General features: G+C 48.8%; 1 protein-coding gene across 2 annotated transcripts in view; it reads left to right on the plus strand.

Moving 5' to 3' along the window:
• LOC146808646 (NXPE family member 1-like) overlaps positions 1 to 13,897 on the plus strand; it is a 225,509-nt gene extending 211,612 nt beyond the window's left edge. The window contains exon 6 of one of the 2 annotated variants that reach the window (XM_085623683.1): positions 11,855 to 13,897. In XM_085623683.1, coding sequence (XP_085479809.1) covers positions 11,855 to 12,393 — 539 coding nt within the window. In that variant the 3' untranslated portion in view covers positions 12,394 to 13,897. The remainder of the gene's footprint in view (positions 1 to 11,854) is intronic. The other variant, XM_085623684.1, reaches the window with a different exon arrangement.
• Positions 13,898 to 14,537: the final 640 nt, after the last annotated feature.

The following is a 14,537-nucleotide window of genomic DNA, read 5'->3' on the forward strand; positions in this document are numbered from 1 at the left end:
GCCCTTGCCTGCCGCGGGTACTTGGGCCTCCCACACAAGTGAGGCACCATTTTTACCGGGAGACCTGGGGGAACGCTGGGTGGTGGTAAATTTGTGTGAGCCCGGTGATGCCACTACTTTCCCACCCCAAAATGTGTGAAAAAAGTGATTTTTTGAGCAAAAATTGAGGTTTGCAGGGGATTCTGGGTAAGGAAACATTGGGGGATCCACGCAAGCCATACCTCCCTGGAAGTTGCCGGGTGTCTAGTTTTCAGAAATGCGTGGGTTTGGTAGGTTTCCCTAGATGGCCGCCGAGCACCGGGCCAAAATCCAAAGTGACCCCCCTTGCAAAACCAGGTGGTTTTTTGATAGGCCATTTTGATGTCGCCTCACTAAGTTTTGGGCCCTTGCCTGCCGTGGGTACTTGGGCCTCCCACACAAGTGAGGCACCATTTTTACCGGGAGACCTGGGGGAACACTGGGTGGTGGTAAATTTGTGTGAGCCCGGTGATGCCACTATTTTCCCACCCCAAAATGTGTGAAAAAAGTGATTTTTTGAGCAAAAATTGAGGTTTGCAGGGGATTCTGGGTAAGGAAACGTTGGGGGATCCACGCAAGCCATACCTCCCTGGAAGCCGCCGGGTGTCTAGTTTTCAGAAATGCGTGGGTTTGGTAGGTTTCCCTAGATGGCCGCCGAGCACCGGGCCAAAAACCAAAGTGACCCCCCTTGCAAAACCAGGTGGTTTTGCGATAGGCCATTTTGATGTCGCCTCACTACGTTTTGGGCCCTTGCCTGCCGCGGGTACTTGGGCCTCCCACACAAGTGAGGCACCATTTTTACCGGGAGACCTGGGGGAACGCTGGGTGGTGGTAAATTTGTGTGAGCCCGGTGATGCCACTACTTTCCCACCCCAAAATGTGTGAAAAAAGTGATTTTTTGAGCAAAAATTGAGGTTTGCAGGGGATTCTGGGTAAGGAAACATTGGGGGATCCACGCAAGCCATACCTCCCTGGAAGCCGCCGGGTGTCTAGTTTTCAGAAATGCGTGGGTTTGGTAGGTTTCCCTAGATGGCCGCCGAGCACCGGGCCAAAAACCAAAGTGACCCCCCTTGCAAAACCAGGTGGTTTTTCGATAGGCCATTTTGATGTCGCCTCACTACGTTTTGGGCCCTTGCCTGCCGTGGGTACTTGGGCCTCCCACACAAGTGAGGCACCATTTTTACCGGGAGACCTGGGGGAACGCTGGGTGGTGGTAAATTTGTGTGAGCCCGGTGATGCCACTACTTTCCCACCCCAAAATGTGTGAAAAAAGTGATTTTTTGAGCAAAAATTGAGGTTTGCAGGGCATTCTGGGTAAGGAAACGTTGGGGGATCCACGCAAGCCATACCTCCCTGGAAGCCGCCGGGTGTCTAGTTTTCAGAAATGTGTGGGTTTGGTAGGTTTCCCTAGATGGCCGCCGAGCACCGGGCAAAAAACCAAAGTAACCCCCCTTGCAAAACCAGATTAACTATTGTTACTACAGCGTGAGAATTTTGGAATAATACTGCAAAGAAAATGTGGCAGACAGTTTGAGGTTTACAGGACAATGGGGATAAAAAATATTTTTCAATTCACTAGAGAGACATCACCATGAACTCCCAAGGGTTTTCGACAATATCTACAGTTGGTGGGTTATTCTTGCATGGAAAGTGTACCTTGCCAGAGAAACTAAAGACAAAGATTACTGCACAACCATCTATTCCTCAAACACACACACATACTGGTTGGATTTGGCACGAGGGCGAGTCATGGTTCAGTGTATTAAATTTTATTAACAAGAGATTTCACAAAAATGAAATGCACTGTCAATAATTAAATTCACAAAAAACCAAACCAACTCGCAGCTCGTGAGCTGTAAAGCCACGTCAAGGCACCAACCACTTTACAGGCCATTCACACACCTTTCATACGTGATACAAACAAGACCATTCGCACCACCAGGTACAAAAGCAACACAGTACAAAAATCACCAAAAAGGGACAAGGTACACCCTGCTTCAGAAAGACAAATATTACTGCACAGCCATCTAATCCGCAAGCACACACACATACTGGTTGGATTTGGCACGAGGGTGAGTGATGGTTCAGTAGATAAAATTGTATTAGCAAGTGATTTCACAAAACATGAAATGCACTGGTAATAATTGAAAGGGCGAGAAACTGAACCATTGACTCACAGCTCGTGAGCTGTAAAGCCACGACAAGGCACCAACCTCTTTACAGGCCATTCATACACCTTTCATACGTGTGAGACATACAAAACCATTCACACCGCCAGCCGCGGGCCCATCACATAACAAAACTCACACCAGCACACAGCGCCATTCAAGGGCCCATCACTTTCACACGCCCACAATCCAGACACAGCAACTACACAGGCTGATGGATTGCGTGGAGTGGCACTCAGCTAGCAGTGTGTGTAGTGACCAGCAGAAAGTCACTACTCACACACAGCCAGCCGAGCACCAGTCCACACACACCGCAAGCCAAACGCCAGTCCACGCACACCGCTAGCCAAGCGCCAGTCCAGGCACACCGCCAGCCAATCGCCAGTCCAGGCACACCGGCAGCCAATCGCCAATCCACCTACACCGCCAGCCAAGCTCCAGTCCACGGACAACACCAGCCAAGCACCAGTCCGCACACACCACCAGTCCACGCACACCGCCAGCCAAGTACCAGTCCACGCACACCGCCAGCCAAGCACCATTCCACACACACCGCCAGCCAAGCTCCAGTCCACGCACACCACCAGCCAAGCTCCAGTCCACGGACACCACCAGCCAAACACCAGTCCGCACACACCACCAGTCCACGCACACCGTCAGCCAAGTACCAGTCCACGCACACCGCCAGCCAAGCACCATTCCACGCACACCGCCAGCCAAGCACCATTCCACGCACACCGCCAGCCAAGCACCATTCCACGCACACCACCAGCCACGCACCAGTCCACGCACACCGCCAGTCCATGCACACCGCCAGTCCACGCGCACCGCCAGCCAAGCACCATTCCACGCACACCACCAACCAAGTGCCAGACCACACACGCCAACAGCCAAGCGCAAGCCTACACACACCGCCATCACATTTAGGATTTTTTTAGAAAAAAATAAAAACACAAACAAATTGCAAATAGATACAAATCTTCTAACAGAAAATCAGTAACTAAATACATTGCACTAACACCAACCTTGAAACAGAATCATATTTTCCAAAGAATACAGACCAGCCAGTTCACTTTACCACTCATGAATGTTCCCAAAAGTTTTTTCGCGTGTGGTACGCTCTGAAACAAGCAGGGAGACACAGTGCAGGATGAGAGGGACAATCGGGGCAGTACATAGGACTCTCCTTCCGCAAACCTCTTCGCCAACAGACTCTACATCTCCTACTGGGAAAATCTTTTGCGGGTGTGGGAGGAATGTGATCTGGAAAGTGGCGTTCTTTCAATCTAGCAACATCCTCCACCAGTCCAACTCTAGGAACACTTGCCTGTTCCACTACAACAAGGCTGCCTATTACAGACTCCTGAAACTTAGCAAAAGTCATCTTTGACTCAGGGCAAGAATCCTGGAACACAACAAAAGCATTAAACATTGCCAAGTGGAAAAGATGGATAGCCAACTTCTTGTACCAAATGTAAGCCTTACGAAGAGCAGTGTAAGGTTCCAACCTCTGATCTACTCTGTCAACACCACCCATGTGCCTATTATAGTCTAAAATGCACACAGGTTTGCGCGCTTCAGCGACCTGACCCCAAACAGTCACAGGTGCAGTGCTTTCATCATGGATGGAAGTCAGCATGTAGACATCTCTCCTGTCTGTAAACTTCACAGCAAGAAGCTCCTGGCAACGCAACGCACTGCACTGTCCCCGCACAAGCTTTTGACAAACAAGTTCTTTCGGGAAACCTTTACGGTTAGAGCGGATTGTGCCACAAGCAACAGTGTCCACTTTGGCCAATTCCCTGAACAACCGCACACCAGTGTAGAAGTTATCTACATATAAATGGTGGCCTTTGTTAAAAATTCCTCTACCAAGTTCCCAAACAATTTTCTCAGTCACTCCAAAAGTGGACGGACAACCAGGGAGGTTAAACCTAGATTCCTTACCGGTGTACACCCTGAAATTAGAGACATATCCAGTCCTACTGTCACACAGCATATACAGCTTTATTCCATAGCGTGCCCTCTTACTAGGAATGTATTGCCTAAAAACCAAGCGGCCCTTGAACAACACCAAAGACTCATCCACTGCAATTTCTCTACCAGGGGCATAAATCTCAGAAAATCGATCAACAAAGTGATCAAGGACAGGCCTAATCTTAAAAAGACGGTCACAATCAGGGTGATCTCGTGGCAACGCTAAACCATTATCAACAAAATGCATCATCCGAAGCAGAAGCAAATACCTGTCACGAGTCATGACTGCCGGAAAAATAGACGTTGCCATCAAGGGACTGCTAGACCAATATGAAGACATTGAGGGCTTCCTTAGCAAGCCCATCAAAAAAGTTAAACCCAAGAACTTCTTCATCTCTTCAACATTTGTGGGAGTCCACCGGGTAGCTCTAGAGTGTGGCTTAAGACTGGCACTGTTGTCCCTCAAAAACTGTTCGGCATACAAATTAGTCTGCTCAACAATCTCTGCCAAAAACACATCCTCCATAAACAACTGAAAAAAATTTACCGGCAAAAAGTTTTCAGTATTCACTCTAGACCCTGGAACACCAGTAAACTCTGGCAATGCCGGCTGCACCATGCCAGGGGCAACCCAGAGGTCATCACTTTCAACGGGAAGCCTTGCAGCCCCAGCCTGCAGCCCAGATGCCTCTTGCCGCACTACACCAACGGGAAGCCTTGCAGCCCCAGGCTGCAGCCCAGATGCCTCTTGCCGCACTATCGGCACATCAGTCTCCTCCTCTAACACACGCACTTCATCCGCACTAAGAGTATCTTCATCATCCGATGACTCCATATGGAGAGAAAACTCACTGCCAGAATCATCCCCTGCCTCCTCTCCCTCAGATGCAGAGTCAGTCTCTGAACCATGGTCAGAGGAAGACTCAAACAGCAAACCAACAACCTGCTGAGCAGTAATCCTGCGGCTAGCCATTATACTTACTAAGATAGAAGACTGCACAAACAAGTCAACAACAACCAACAATGTGCAAACCAAGTAAGTAAAGAAATGTATACCTTTATCACAAAGATCAATGTACTCAAAAACTATACAATCCAATTACAAGAGACAGCTGCACTCACCAGAAACAAACTCTGCAGTGACACAGCAAAAACCAACGATATCCAACTAGAAAGAAGAAAAAAATCCAAATTACTCACAAGAGAACAAAATACACATCGAGCACCAATGCAAAAAGTTTTTGACACTCAAAAACCAAACATACTGCTATTATTACACCATTTGCAAAAAAAAAACAGGCAGAGAAATCAAACACATTTACATTGTACAAAAATAAGTCTCTTACCAAACTACACAAACAGCAGAACCACCAGTCACAAAACGGCAACGTGAAAAGAAGAAAAGCCTTCACCTAGAACAAAAAAGTAAACAAAAAAAAAACATTACAATTGGAATTCACAAAAAATATAACAATAAACATTATAACATGCTATGTCACTACCCAAATGGTCAATCGGGTTGTGTGCCAGAAAACAAATTGCACCCTGGAAGCGAGGGGTCACTTCTATTTTTATTTGAACTAATTCCCTGGTGTCTAGTGGGCTTTTCTGCCCCCCCCCCTGGGAGCAGAAACGGCGAAAAAATAAAACCGATCTGCCCCCAGAGGGGACAGAAAAGTCTACAAAAAAATTAGGGGCCCAAGGAAGCGACCCTTGTCCAAGGGGTCGCTTCCTACAACAAAAATTAGATCCCTGGTGTCTAGTGGGCTTTTCTGCCCCCCCCCTGGGAGCAGAAACGGCAAAAAAATAACACCGATCTGCCCCCAGAGGGGGCAGAAAAGTCTTCAAAAAATGTAGGGGCCCAAGGAAGCGACCCTTGCCCAAGGGGTCGCTTCCTACAATAATAATAAGATCCCTGGTGTCTAGTTGGCTTTTCTGCCCCCCCTGGGAGCAGAAACGGCAAAATAATGACACCGATCTACCCCCAGAGGGGGCAGAAAAGTCTTCCAAAAATGTGTGGGCCCAAGGAAGCGACCCTTGCCCAAGGGGTCGCTTCCTACAATAATAATAAGATCCCTGGTGTCTAGTGGGCTTTTCTGCCCCCCCTGGGAGCAGAAACGGCAAAACAAATGACACCGATCTGCCCCCAGAGAGGGCAGAAAAGTCTTCCAACAATTTAGGGGCCCAAGGAAGCGACCCTTGCCCAAGGGGTCGCTTCCTACATAAATACTGATATCCCTGGTGTCTAGTGGGCTTTTCTGCCCCCCCTGGGAGCAGAAACGGCGAAAAAAAAACACCGATCTGCCCCCAGAGGGGGCAGAAAAGTCTTCTAATGATATATGGCCCCAGGAAGCGACCCTTACCCAAGGGGTCGCTTCCAAAATAAAAAAAACACACATCCCTGGTGTCTAGTGGAGCATCCCTGCTCCACGATCGCGACGCTGTGCGCGATCGTGGAGCAGGAATGCCCTGTATTGAGACATCAGGGGAGAGGAAATACTCTTTCCTCTCCCCCGATGCCTCAATACACTCTGAAAGGCCCCCGCCGCCCCACCGGAGCAAACAAGACTCACCTTGCCTCTGTGGACGCCTGGAAGCAAATGGCTTCCAGGCGTCCGAGCACTTCCTGATGACGCCGGCGTGCGCTGTGCGCGCTGACGTCACCAGGAAGCATGGGGGGGCTCGGGGGTGGCAGCGGAAACTCTTCCGCTGCCATCCCCGTCTGTGGGGGCACGATCGATGCCCCAGGGGGGGGAGCGCCAGCGCTTCCCCCAGGGGCTGTCCTCATGACGGAGCGGTTCCGTCATGAGCACAGCCCAACTGATGCTCATGACGGAACCGCTCCGTCATGAGCATCCAAGGGGTTAAAGATCTGCTAACAGATACCAATATAGCGACCACATTAAGAATGGTAACAGACAGCAACCGTAGTGTAGAGTCCTTCATTTATGTTTACGTTCCAATGATCATGGCGTGTTTGCCACTTCACGTTTATTTATACAAGCGGTTCCAAGCTACCAATACATTTTGATGACACAATCATGGACGTCCGCGGGGGGGGGGGGGCAAGGAGGGGCGCTTGCCCCCCCTGGAGTACCCCTCTTTGCCCCCCCCCCTGCAGACGCCCTTGCTTTTACAGACGCTGTTTGTCTGTAATTCTGGGCCCTGCAGGGAGCAGAGCTGTTCCCTGCCAGAGGCCTCGCACTCCTCCTCGCAGCCCCTCCCGCCCATTGTCATTCTGTCTGTGGCTCATTATCACATACAGAATGACAATGGCCAGTCTGGGCTGCTAAGGCATACTTCCCACCCTGGAACCTCTATAGCCCTTAGCTTAAAACAGAGGTATTCAAACGGTGGGGCGCGCCCCCCTGGGAGTCCATGGCTGCATTCCCAGGGGGGCGCGAATGCGTCTTCAACTAGTTGTTATTTTTCACAAAGTGTGTGGAGCGCTTTGCTTGGGAGAACCTGATTTCAAGTTAGCACGACAAAGTGTCCCCCCCCTATAAACGTAATGGCAGTGTGTGTGTCCTTCAGTGCGCCCCCCAGTCAGGGGAGCCACAGCATTAAACAGTCCTAGAGTTGAGTGACACTTGGAGGCACCATCCCTCTGTATGCAAAATTGCCATCAGCCACTAAAGAACCCCCCCTTGCAAGGCCGCTCGTAAACGAAGCTGCCTGGCTAACAACCTGCTCTAGGTCTAAGTGTGTGGCCGATCCAGCCGATCGTGACGAGGCTTGAAAGCTCGCACCCCTGCACTCACAATACTGGTGTTTGAGCGCCGAAACTCGGGCCATGAAGGAGGAGCAGCGCTATCTCCACTGCCGTCCTGCAACCTCGGAAGGCTGCATTACAATACCGCAGTGGAGCACCAGAGTCCCTGAGAAACACTGCCAATCTCATCTCCAAGGTACTGGGAGTGGTATGGGCCCAGAGGGTGATGGTGGCACGTTCAATACAGCTGAAGCCCTTGATTTTATGAGACGCAACACGAGCGGTCTTCACTGTATTGTGCAGCGCCTCGTGTTCTGTGCTCTCTTCACCTGGATTGGGATTGGAAAGGTGAGCAGTAGGGGATGTGAAAGAACAGTAGTGTGCACGTGTGCGCTGTCCGCGGGGTTTCCCACCCTTCACACCACCAACTATGAAAGATAGATCAGTAAAAGGATGGATTGATGAGTGAAAGGGTGGGTGATGGGCGAGTGAATGGGTGGATGGATGAGAGAAATGATGGATGTATTGATGAATTAATAAGTGAAAGGGTAAATGGTTGGATGGATGAGAGTGAATGGATGGATTGGTGGAAGAGTGGATGGATGAGTGAAAGGATGGATTCGGTGAAAGGGTGGATGGATGATGGATGGGTTGGGTGAAAGGGTAGATGGATGAGTGAAATGATGGATGGACAAATAGACGTTGGATAGGTTTGCAAATGGTTGAAAAGGTTTGGATATGGATGGGAACACAGTTGGAAGAACAGAATGAATGGTGAAAGACTGAATGGTAGATGAAAACACTAATAGATAACAGAAAGTACATTTGAAATGGTGGCTGTCAGGGGTTTGATGGAAGGATGAATGACTAGATCCCTGGACAATATACCTCTTCTGGGGAGGGTTATGATGACTTACTTTGCTTTCTTGGTGCCACAAGAGCTTTAGTTCAAAGTGGGAGGTATTTCAATTTTCTGGCTACTCCCTTGCCTATGTATTACTATTCTGTATTTGATACATCATACATACAACATTTTGAGTGACACCCAACTACTACTTGAATGTTCCACTAGTAATTGTAAATGTTTGCATGCTTTGTCTTGGGTGTAAGGTTTTAGGGAGAGCCTCATAGTGCCATAAGCTGTGCTTGAGATGTATATTGTGTTTGTAACAATAGGCAAGGTGTCAAAAATAAACTATGTAATAGTGTATTGACAGTGCCTTCTTTAAGAAAGCTGCAGGGAAAAGCACCATTGTGACTTCCGTCAGCTAGTGCAACTCTCTGCGAAGCCCCCATAAGCAAAGTCAGGTTCCATATTTTAAGTTCCACTTGCTGAAACACCCATAATGCGTTCCCTACAGTGGGGTCATCACAGCAATCCTCCCTTTAAATCACCTATGCTTGCCGCTTTTACATCTCACAATGGCATTCAGATATGAGATGCTGGTAACAAAGTCTATCCGAGCAGATCTTCCTGAGCACTTCTCGCACCATACATGTCTGCTCAAGACCATGAGTTGTAAACAAAACATCAGACTGGCTAACCCAGTGCAGTAACCATATAAATAGATTATTATCATATGAAATACCTCAAAAAGACCTGCACAGTTGCTCAAAGCTGTGCGCATACCAAAAAACCGTGAAGTGCACGATTGCCTCAACTTGATATAAACTTATTTTGACTTGTATTTAAGGGGTTGTCTATTTACTTACTTTTATACTATCGCGCAACTTCCTCTGATGTTTCTGTAAAACGTACCTTTTGTCCTGAATTTTCGTCCTGAATTTTGACCCTTTGTCCTGAATTTTTACACTTACCATCCTGAATTTGCAGCCAGGGAGTCATTTTAGGGTTCAGGGTGGGTTAGGGATTGGGGTGCCAGGGGGTAATTTTAGGGTTCCGGGTGGGTATGGGTTTTGGGGTGCCAGGGGGTAATTTTAGGGTTCCAGGCGGGTATGGGTGTTGGTGTGCCAGGGGGTAATTTTAGGGTGCAGTGTGGGTATGGGTTTTGGGGTGCCAGGGGATAATTTTAGGGTTCAGGGTGGGTATGGGTTTTGGGGTACCAGGGGGGGGATTTTAGGGTTCAGGGCGGGTATGGGTTTTAAGGTGCAAGGGGGTAATTTTAGGGTTCAGGGAGGGTATGGGTTTTGAGGGGCAGGGGTAATTTTAAGGTTCAGGGTGGGTATGGGTTTTGGGGTGCCAGGGGGATAATGTTAGGGTCCATGGGGGGTATGGGTTTTGGGGTACCAGGGGGTCATTTTAGGGTCCTGGTGGGTATGGGTTTTGGGGTGCCAGGGGGTAATTTTAGGGTTCCTGGGGGGTATGGGTGTTGGTGTGCCGGGGGTAATTTTAGGGTTCAGTGTGGGTATGGGTTTTGGGGTACCAGGGGTGTAATTTTATAGTTCAGGGTGGGTATGGGTTTTGGGATACAAGGGGGGGACATTTTAGGGTTCAGGGCAGGTATGGGTTTTGGAGTGCCAGGGGGGGGGTAATTTTAGGGTTCAGGGTGGGTATGGGTTTTGGGGTGCAAGGGGGGGCCATTTTAGGGTTCAGGGCGGGTATGGGTTTTGGGGTCCCAGGGGGACAATTTTAGGGGTGAGGGCGGGTATGGGTTATGGGTTTTGGGGTACCAGGGGGACAAGTTTAGGGATCAGGGAAAGTATGAGTTTTAAGAGGCCAGGGGGTAATTTTAGGGTTCATGTGTGCTCTAATTGTTGTCCAGTTTCAAATGCAGAATTCACTACTTTTTTTTCTCAGCTTGGCCTGAGCATTACCCGATCCTGATTGTCTGCCATTTTAGCCCCACCCCTATTGATTAACATTAGCCACGCCCCTTCATTTGCCAGGTTAGCCCCCCCCTGGAAAAATTTCTGCGGATGCCCATGGACACAATACATATTGTAAGTGATATATTGTTTACAGATTTGATAATATAGCAACCACAATGAGTATGGTAAAAGAAAGTGACTCATAGCATAGAGTTCGTCTTTGATGTTTACATCCCAACGATCAAGGCATTTTTGCCAAACCACGCGTATTTATACAAACGGTTCCGAGCTACCAATACACTTTCACAATGAAGAACATTACATGCTGAACTTTGTTACCGGAGGCTTAACCCGTTGCGTGCGTACGTCGGCCAAAGGCCGTCGCCGGCACTACCTCCGTAGTGCTGCGCACGTCTGTTGGCTGACGCGGCCCCGCCCGCGCAATAGAACGCCCAGTTTGCGCCGCGGTTAACGGGTTAAAGGTACCATTTAACCAGCAATGTACGAGCACTTTTGAAAATGAGGGTATTACATTGTGTAGGGAAATGTTTTTTATTATAAACGTGTATGTAGTCAACATATACATGTACGATAAATGTTGAGATTGCAATCATGATACTTGAAATTTAAATAACTGTCACAGGAGTTATATGTTCGTTGCACATAGGAGTTTACAATTGTTGTTTCAGGGTTGGTAACCCAGCGTTGTTTTTGTGTACTTCTTTAGATTCATTAAGTTGTCCCTGAGGAAGAGCTCAAGAAGTCCGAAATGCATTGGGCCGATACATGGATGAGCTCTGATCTATGTTAATGGATAATATGATACAAATGAATTTCCAGATACAAATGTATATTTTTATGTTGGAGAAGAAGATAATGAACCAAAATGAAAATTGAAATTCTTTTGCAAAAAGCGAAGATGTTAAACAAGTTTGTCTAAATTATACCACTCCTGTTTTTTGGAGCTACGCAGTACACGAAGGGGATGCCTCCCCGTGGGAGATGCATATTACAGTTCATATTGAAATGCCATTCCATATACACGGCAGCTACCTCATGCAATAAACATCTGTTATTCAGCGCCAAGATACCTGTCGCGGTGAACTCGCGCTTTACAATTACACGTTAAGTTATGTTAATTCAGAGAAGTAATTGCCTGTCATTCATCCATCCTTTGTTTAATGCTTGAATGTTCTGTTCCCCCGCTCAGGTCTAAGGTTTTTCGACCTCCATAATGGCGGTGAATGGCACAGGAACTACCTGGCAGTGGACATGGAGAGAAACGTCAGAATCCTCTGGAAGAAGCATGGACATCCATTTGTCAGCATGAGTTTTTTCCCCATCCCCAATGATGCGTGTCTCGTTAATCAGATCAACGAGCTGATCGGAAACTCCTACACCGTAATCGTCATAACCCTAGCCCACCACTTCCGGCCGCTCCCGCTGGAGGTCTTCATCAGGCGAGTGGTCAGAGTCCGCTTAGCCGTGGAGCGCTTATTGCGACGAAGCCCCCAAACGAAAGTCATAGTGAAGACGGAGAACACCAGGGAGCTTCATACCGACGCGGAGACCAACAGCGACTTCCACGGCTACGTCCAGTACCTTGTCATGAAGCACGTGTTCGAGGGCGTCAATGTTGGGGTCGTTGACGCCTGGGACATGACTGTGGCTTTGGCTACTCAGAATGGTCACCCACCCGAGTATGTGATCCAGAACCAGCTCAACATGTTGTTAACATACATGTGTTAACCTAGAGCACCTGATAAAAGGTCTATCTCCTAGACATGCCAAATCAATCAATCAGTGTTGTTAAAGCGCAACTACTCACCCGTGAGGGTCTCAAGGTGCTGGGGGGGGGGGAGGGGGTGTGGGTCTGTTGAGTGCTGGGTTATTGGAAGAGCCATGTCTTGAGGTCTTTCCTGAGCTGGGGTAATGTGGGAGCTTGCCAGAGGTGGAGGGGGAGGTTGTTCCAGGCTTTGGCAGCTATGCAGGAGAAGGACTTTCCTCCTGTTCTGGTCTTGTAGATACGTGGGATGGTGGCCAGAGAGAGATCAGCTGATCGAAGGTGTCTTTTAGGCTTGTGGAAGCAGAGGGATTTGTCCGGTATGTGGGTCCTGTGTTGTGAAGGGCCTTGTATGCGTGGGTGCGGAGTTTGAAAGTTATTCTTCTTTCGACTGGGAGCTGGGAGCCAATGGAGATCGCAGAGGTGTTGAGTGATATAGCTGTGACGGGGATGTTGAGGGTCAGTCTGGCTGTGGCCTTCTGAATGGTCTGGAGTTTGCGAAGGAGTTTCTTGTTGATTCTGGTATAGAGAGTATTGCCATAGTCGAGTCTGCTGCTGATGAGTTCATGCGTGGCAGTTTTTCTGGAGTCGGTTGGGATCCATCTGAACATCTTTTGAAGCATGCAGAGGGTGTTGAAGCAGGTCACGGATATGGCGTTTATCTGGCGGTTCATTGTGAGTGATCAGTCTAGTATGATGCCGAGGTTTTGTGCGTGGTCCATCGGGGTAGGGGGATTTCCGAGGGCGGGGGGCAACCAAGAGTCGTCTATTGTGGAGGGGTGGAGCCAAGGATGAGGACTTTTGTTTTTTCTGAGTTGAGTTTCAGGCAGCAGTTCTCTATCCACGTGGCAACGGCTTTCATCCCTTTTTGGAAGTTGTGTTTAGTGACGTTGGGTTCGTTGGTAAGGGAGAGGATCAGCTGGGTGTCATCGGATTAGGAGAAGATGCTGAGCCCGTGGTTCCTGATTATGGTTGCGAGGGGGGCCATGTGGACATTGAAGAGGGTGGGGTGGAGGGAGGAGCCCTGGGGCACTCCACAGTTGGTCTCTGTCGGGTCTGAGAGGTAGGGATGGAGTCTGACTCGCTGAGTCCTGCCGTTGAGGGCCTTGCCGCGGATGCTGGCATCATGGAATCTGGTGGCTAGGGTGTGGTGGGAGATGGAGTTGAAAGCAGACGAGAGGTCTAAGAGGTTGAGGGCTGCCTTTTTGCCCTGGTCAAGGAGGAAGCAGATGGCGTCGGTGGCAGCGAGTAGGGCAGTCTCAGTGCTGTGGTTGTTGCGGAATCCAAATTGGGAGATCTCCAGGACGGTGTTAGCTTCGATGAAGGTCTCACTTCTTTCCAGCATAGGGTCCTGGTCCTTAATCCTGTCCAGATGGTGCTGACAGAACCAACTTAGGGTTATGTAAGTACCGCAGAGGTTACAGTTTGTCCAAAATATTACCTGTTAATAAAAGCGACCACATCCCCTTGTTACTGGTGACAGTCCTCTGTAGCTGACCCAAGTGGGTACCCAGTGCCCTGTCTTCCTCTACTCTAATGATACAACGCATGCTTGAAATGCACATCTAGCCCTCTGGTTCAGGAAGAGGTAACTAGGGGCTTGAGCTCTTTTGGTTTAGAATTTTTTTGAAAACCTCTTCCACTGTGACATAATTGCTCCACTCCATGCAGCTTTTCTATTATTAACTCCGGCGGGGCGAGGCTTTTGTATATGATGTAAGGACACCTGACGCTAAACCTATTTGGGGATTAACAAACCAACGCTAATTGGTATTATCATTGGTTTGTATGGATAGGTAACACAACGCACCGTGAAACGCTGCTTTGCATTACTTTGAGTTAAGGGGGCGTTACATGTGTGGTACATGAGCGCTCCCATGCAACCACCCATGATATTTTTGCACTAAACCCAAATCTACTAACACCAGTAGACGGGGTTTAGTGCCCAAAATGAATGCCAATGGAAAGCAGGCGTTAAAAGTAGGAATGCTTGAATTTCTCCTCTCTTTTCCTACTGCGCATGTGTGCTGCGCTGCACGGCGCACATTCACAGTGGGAGAAGGTTATAAACTTGTCTAGGCATAGTACTTTGTGCAGGAAGGGTCCCCTC

This window comes from Triturus cristatus, chromosome 8 (genome assembly GCF_964204655.1).
Source record: "Triturus cristatus chromosome 8, aTriCri1.1, whole genome shotgun sequence".
NCBI classification, from domain to species: domain Eukaryota; kingdom Metazoa; phylum Chordata; class Amphibia; order Caudata; family Salamandridae; genus Triturus; species Triturus cristatus.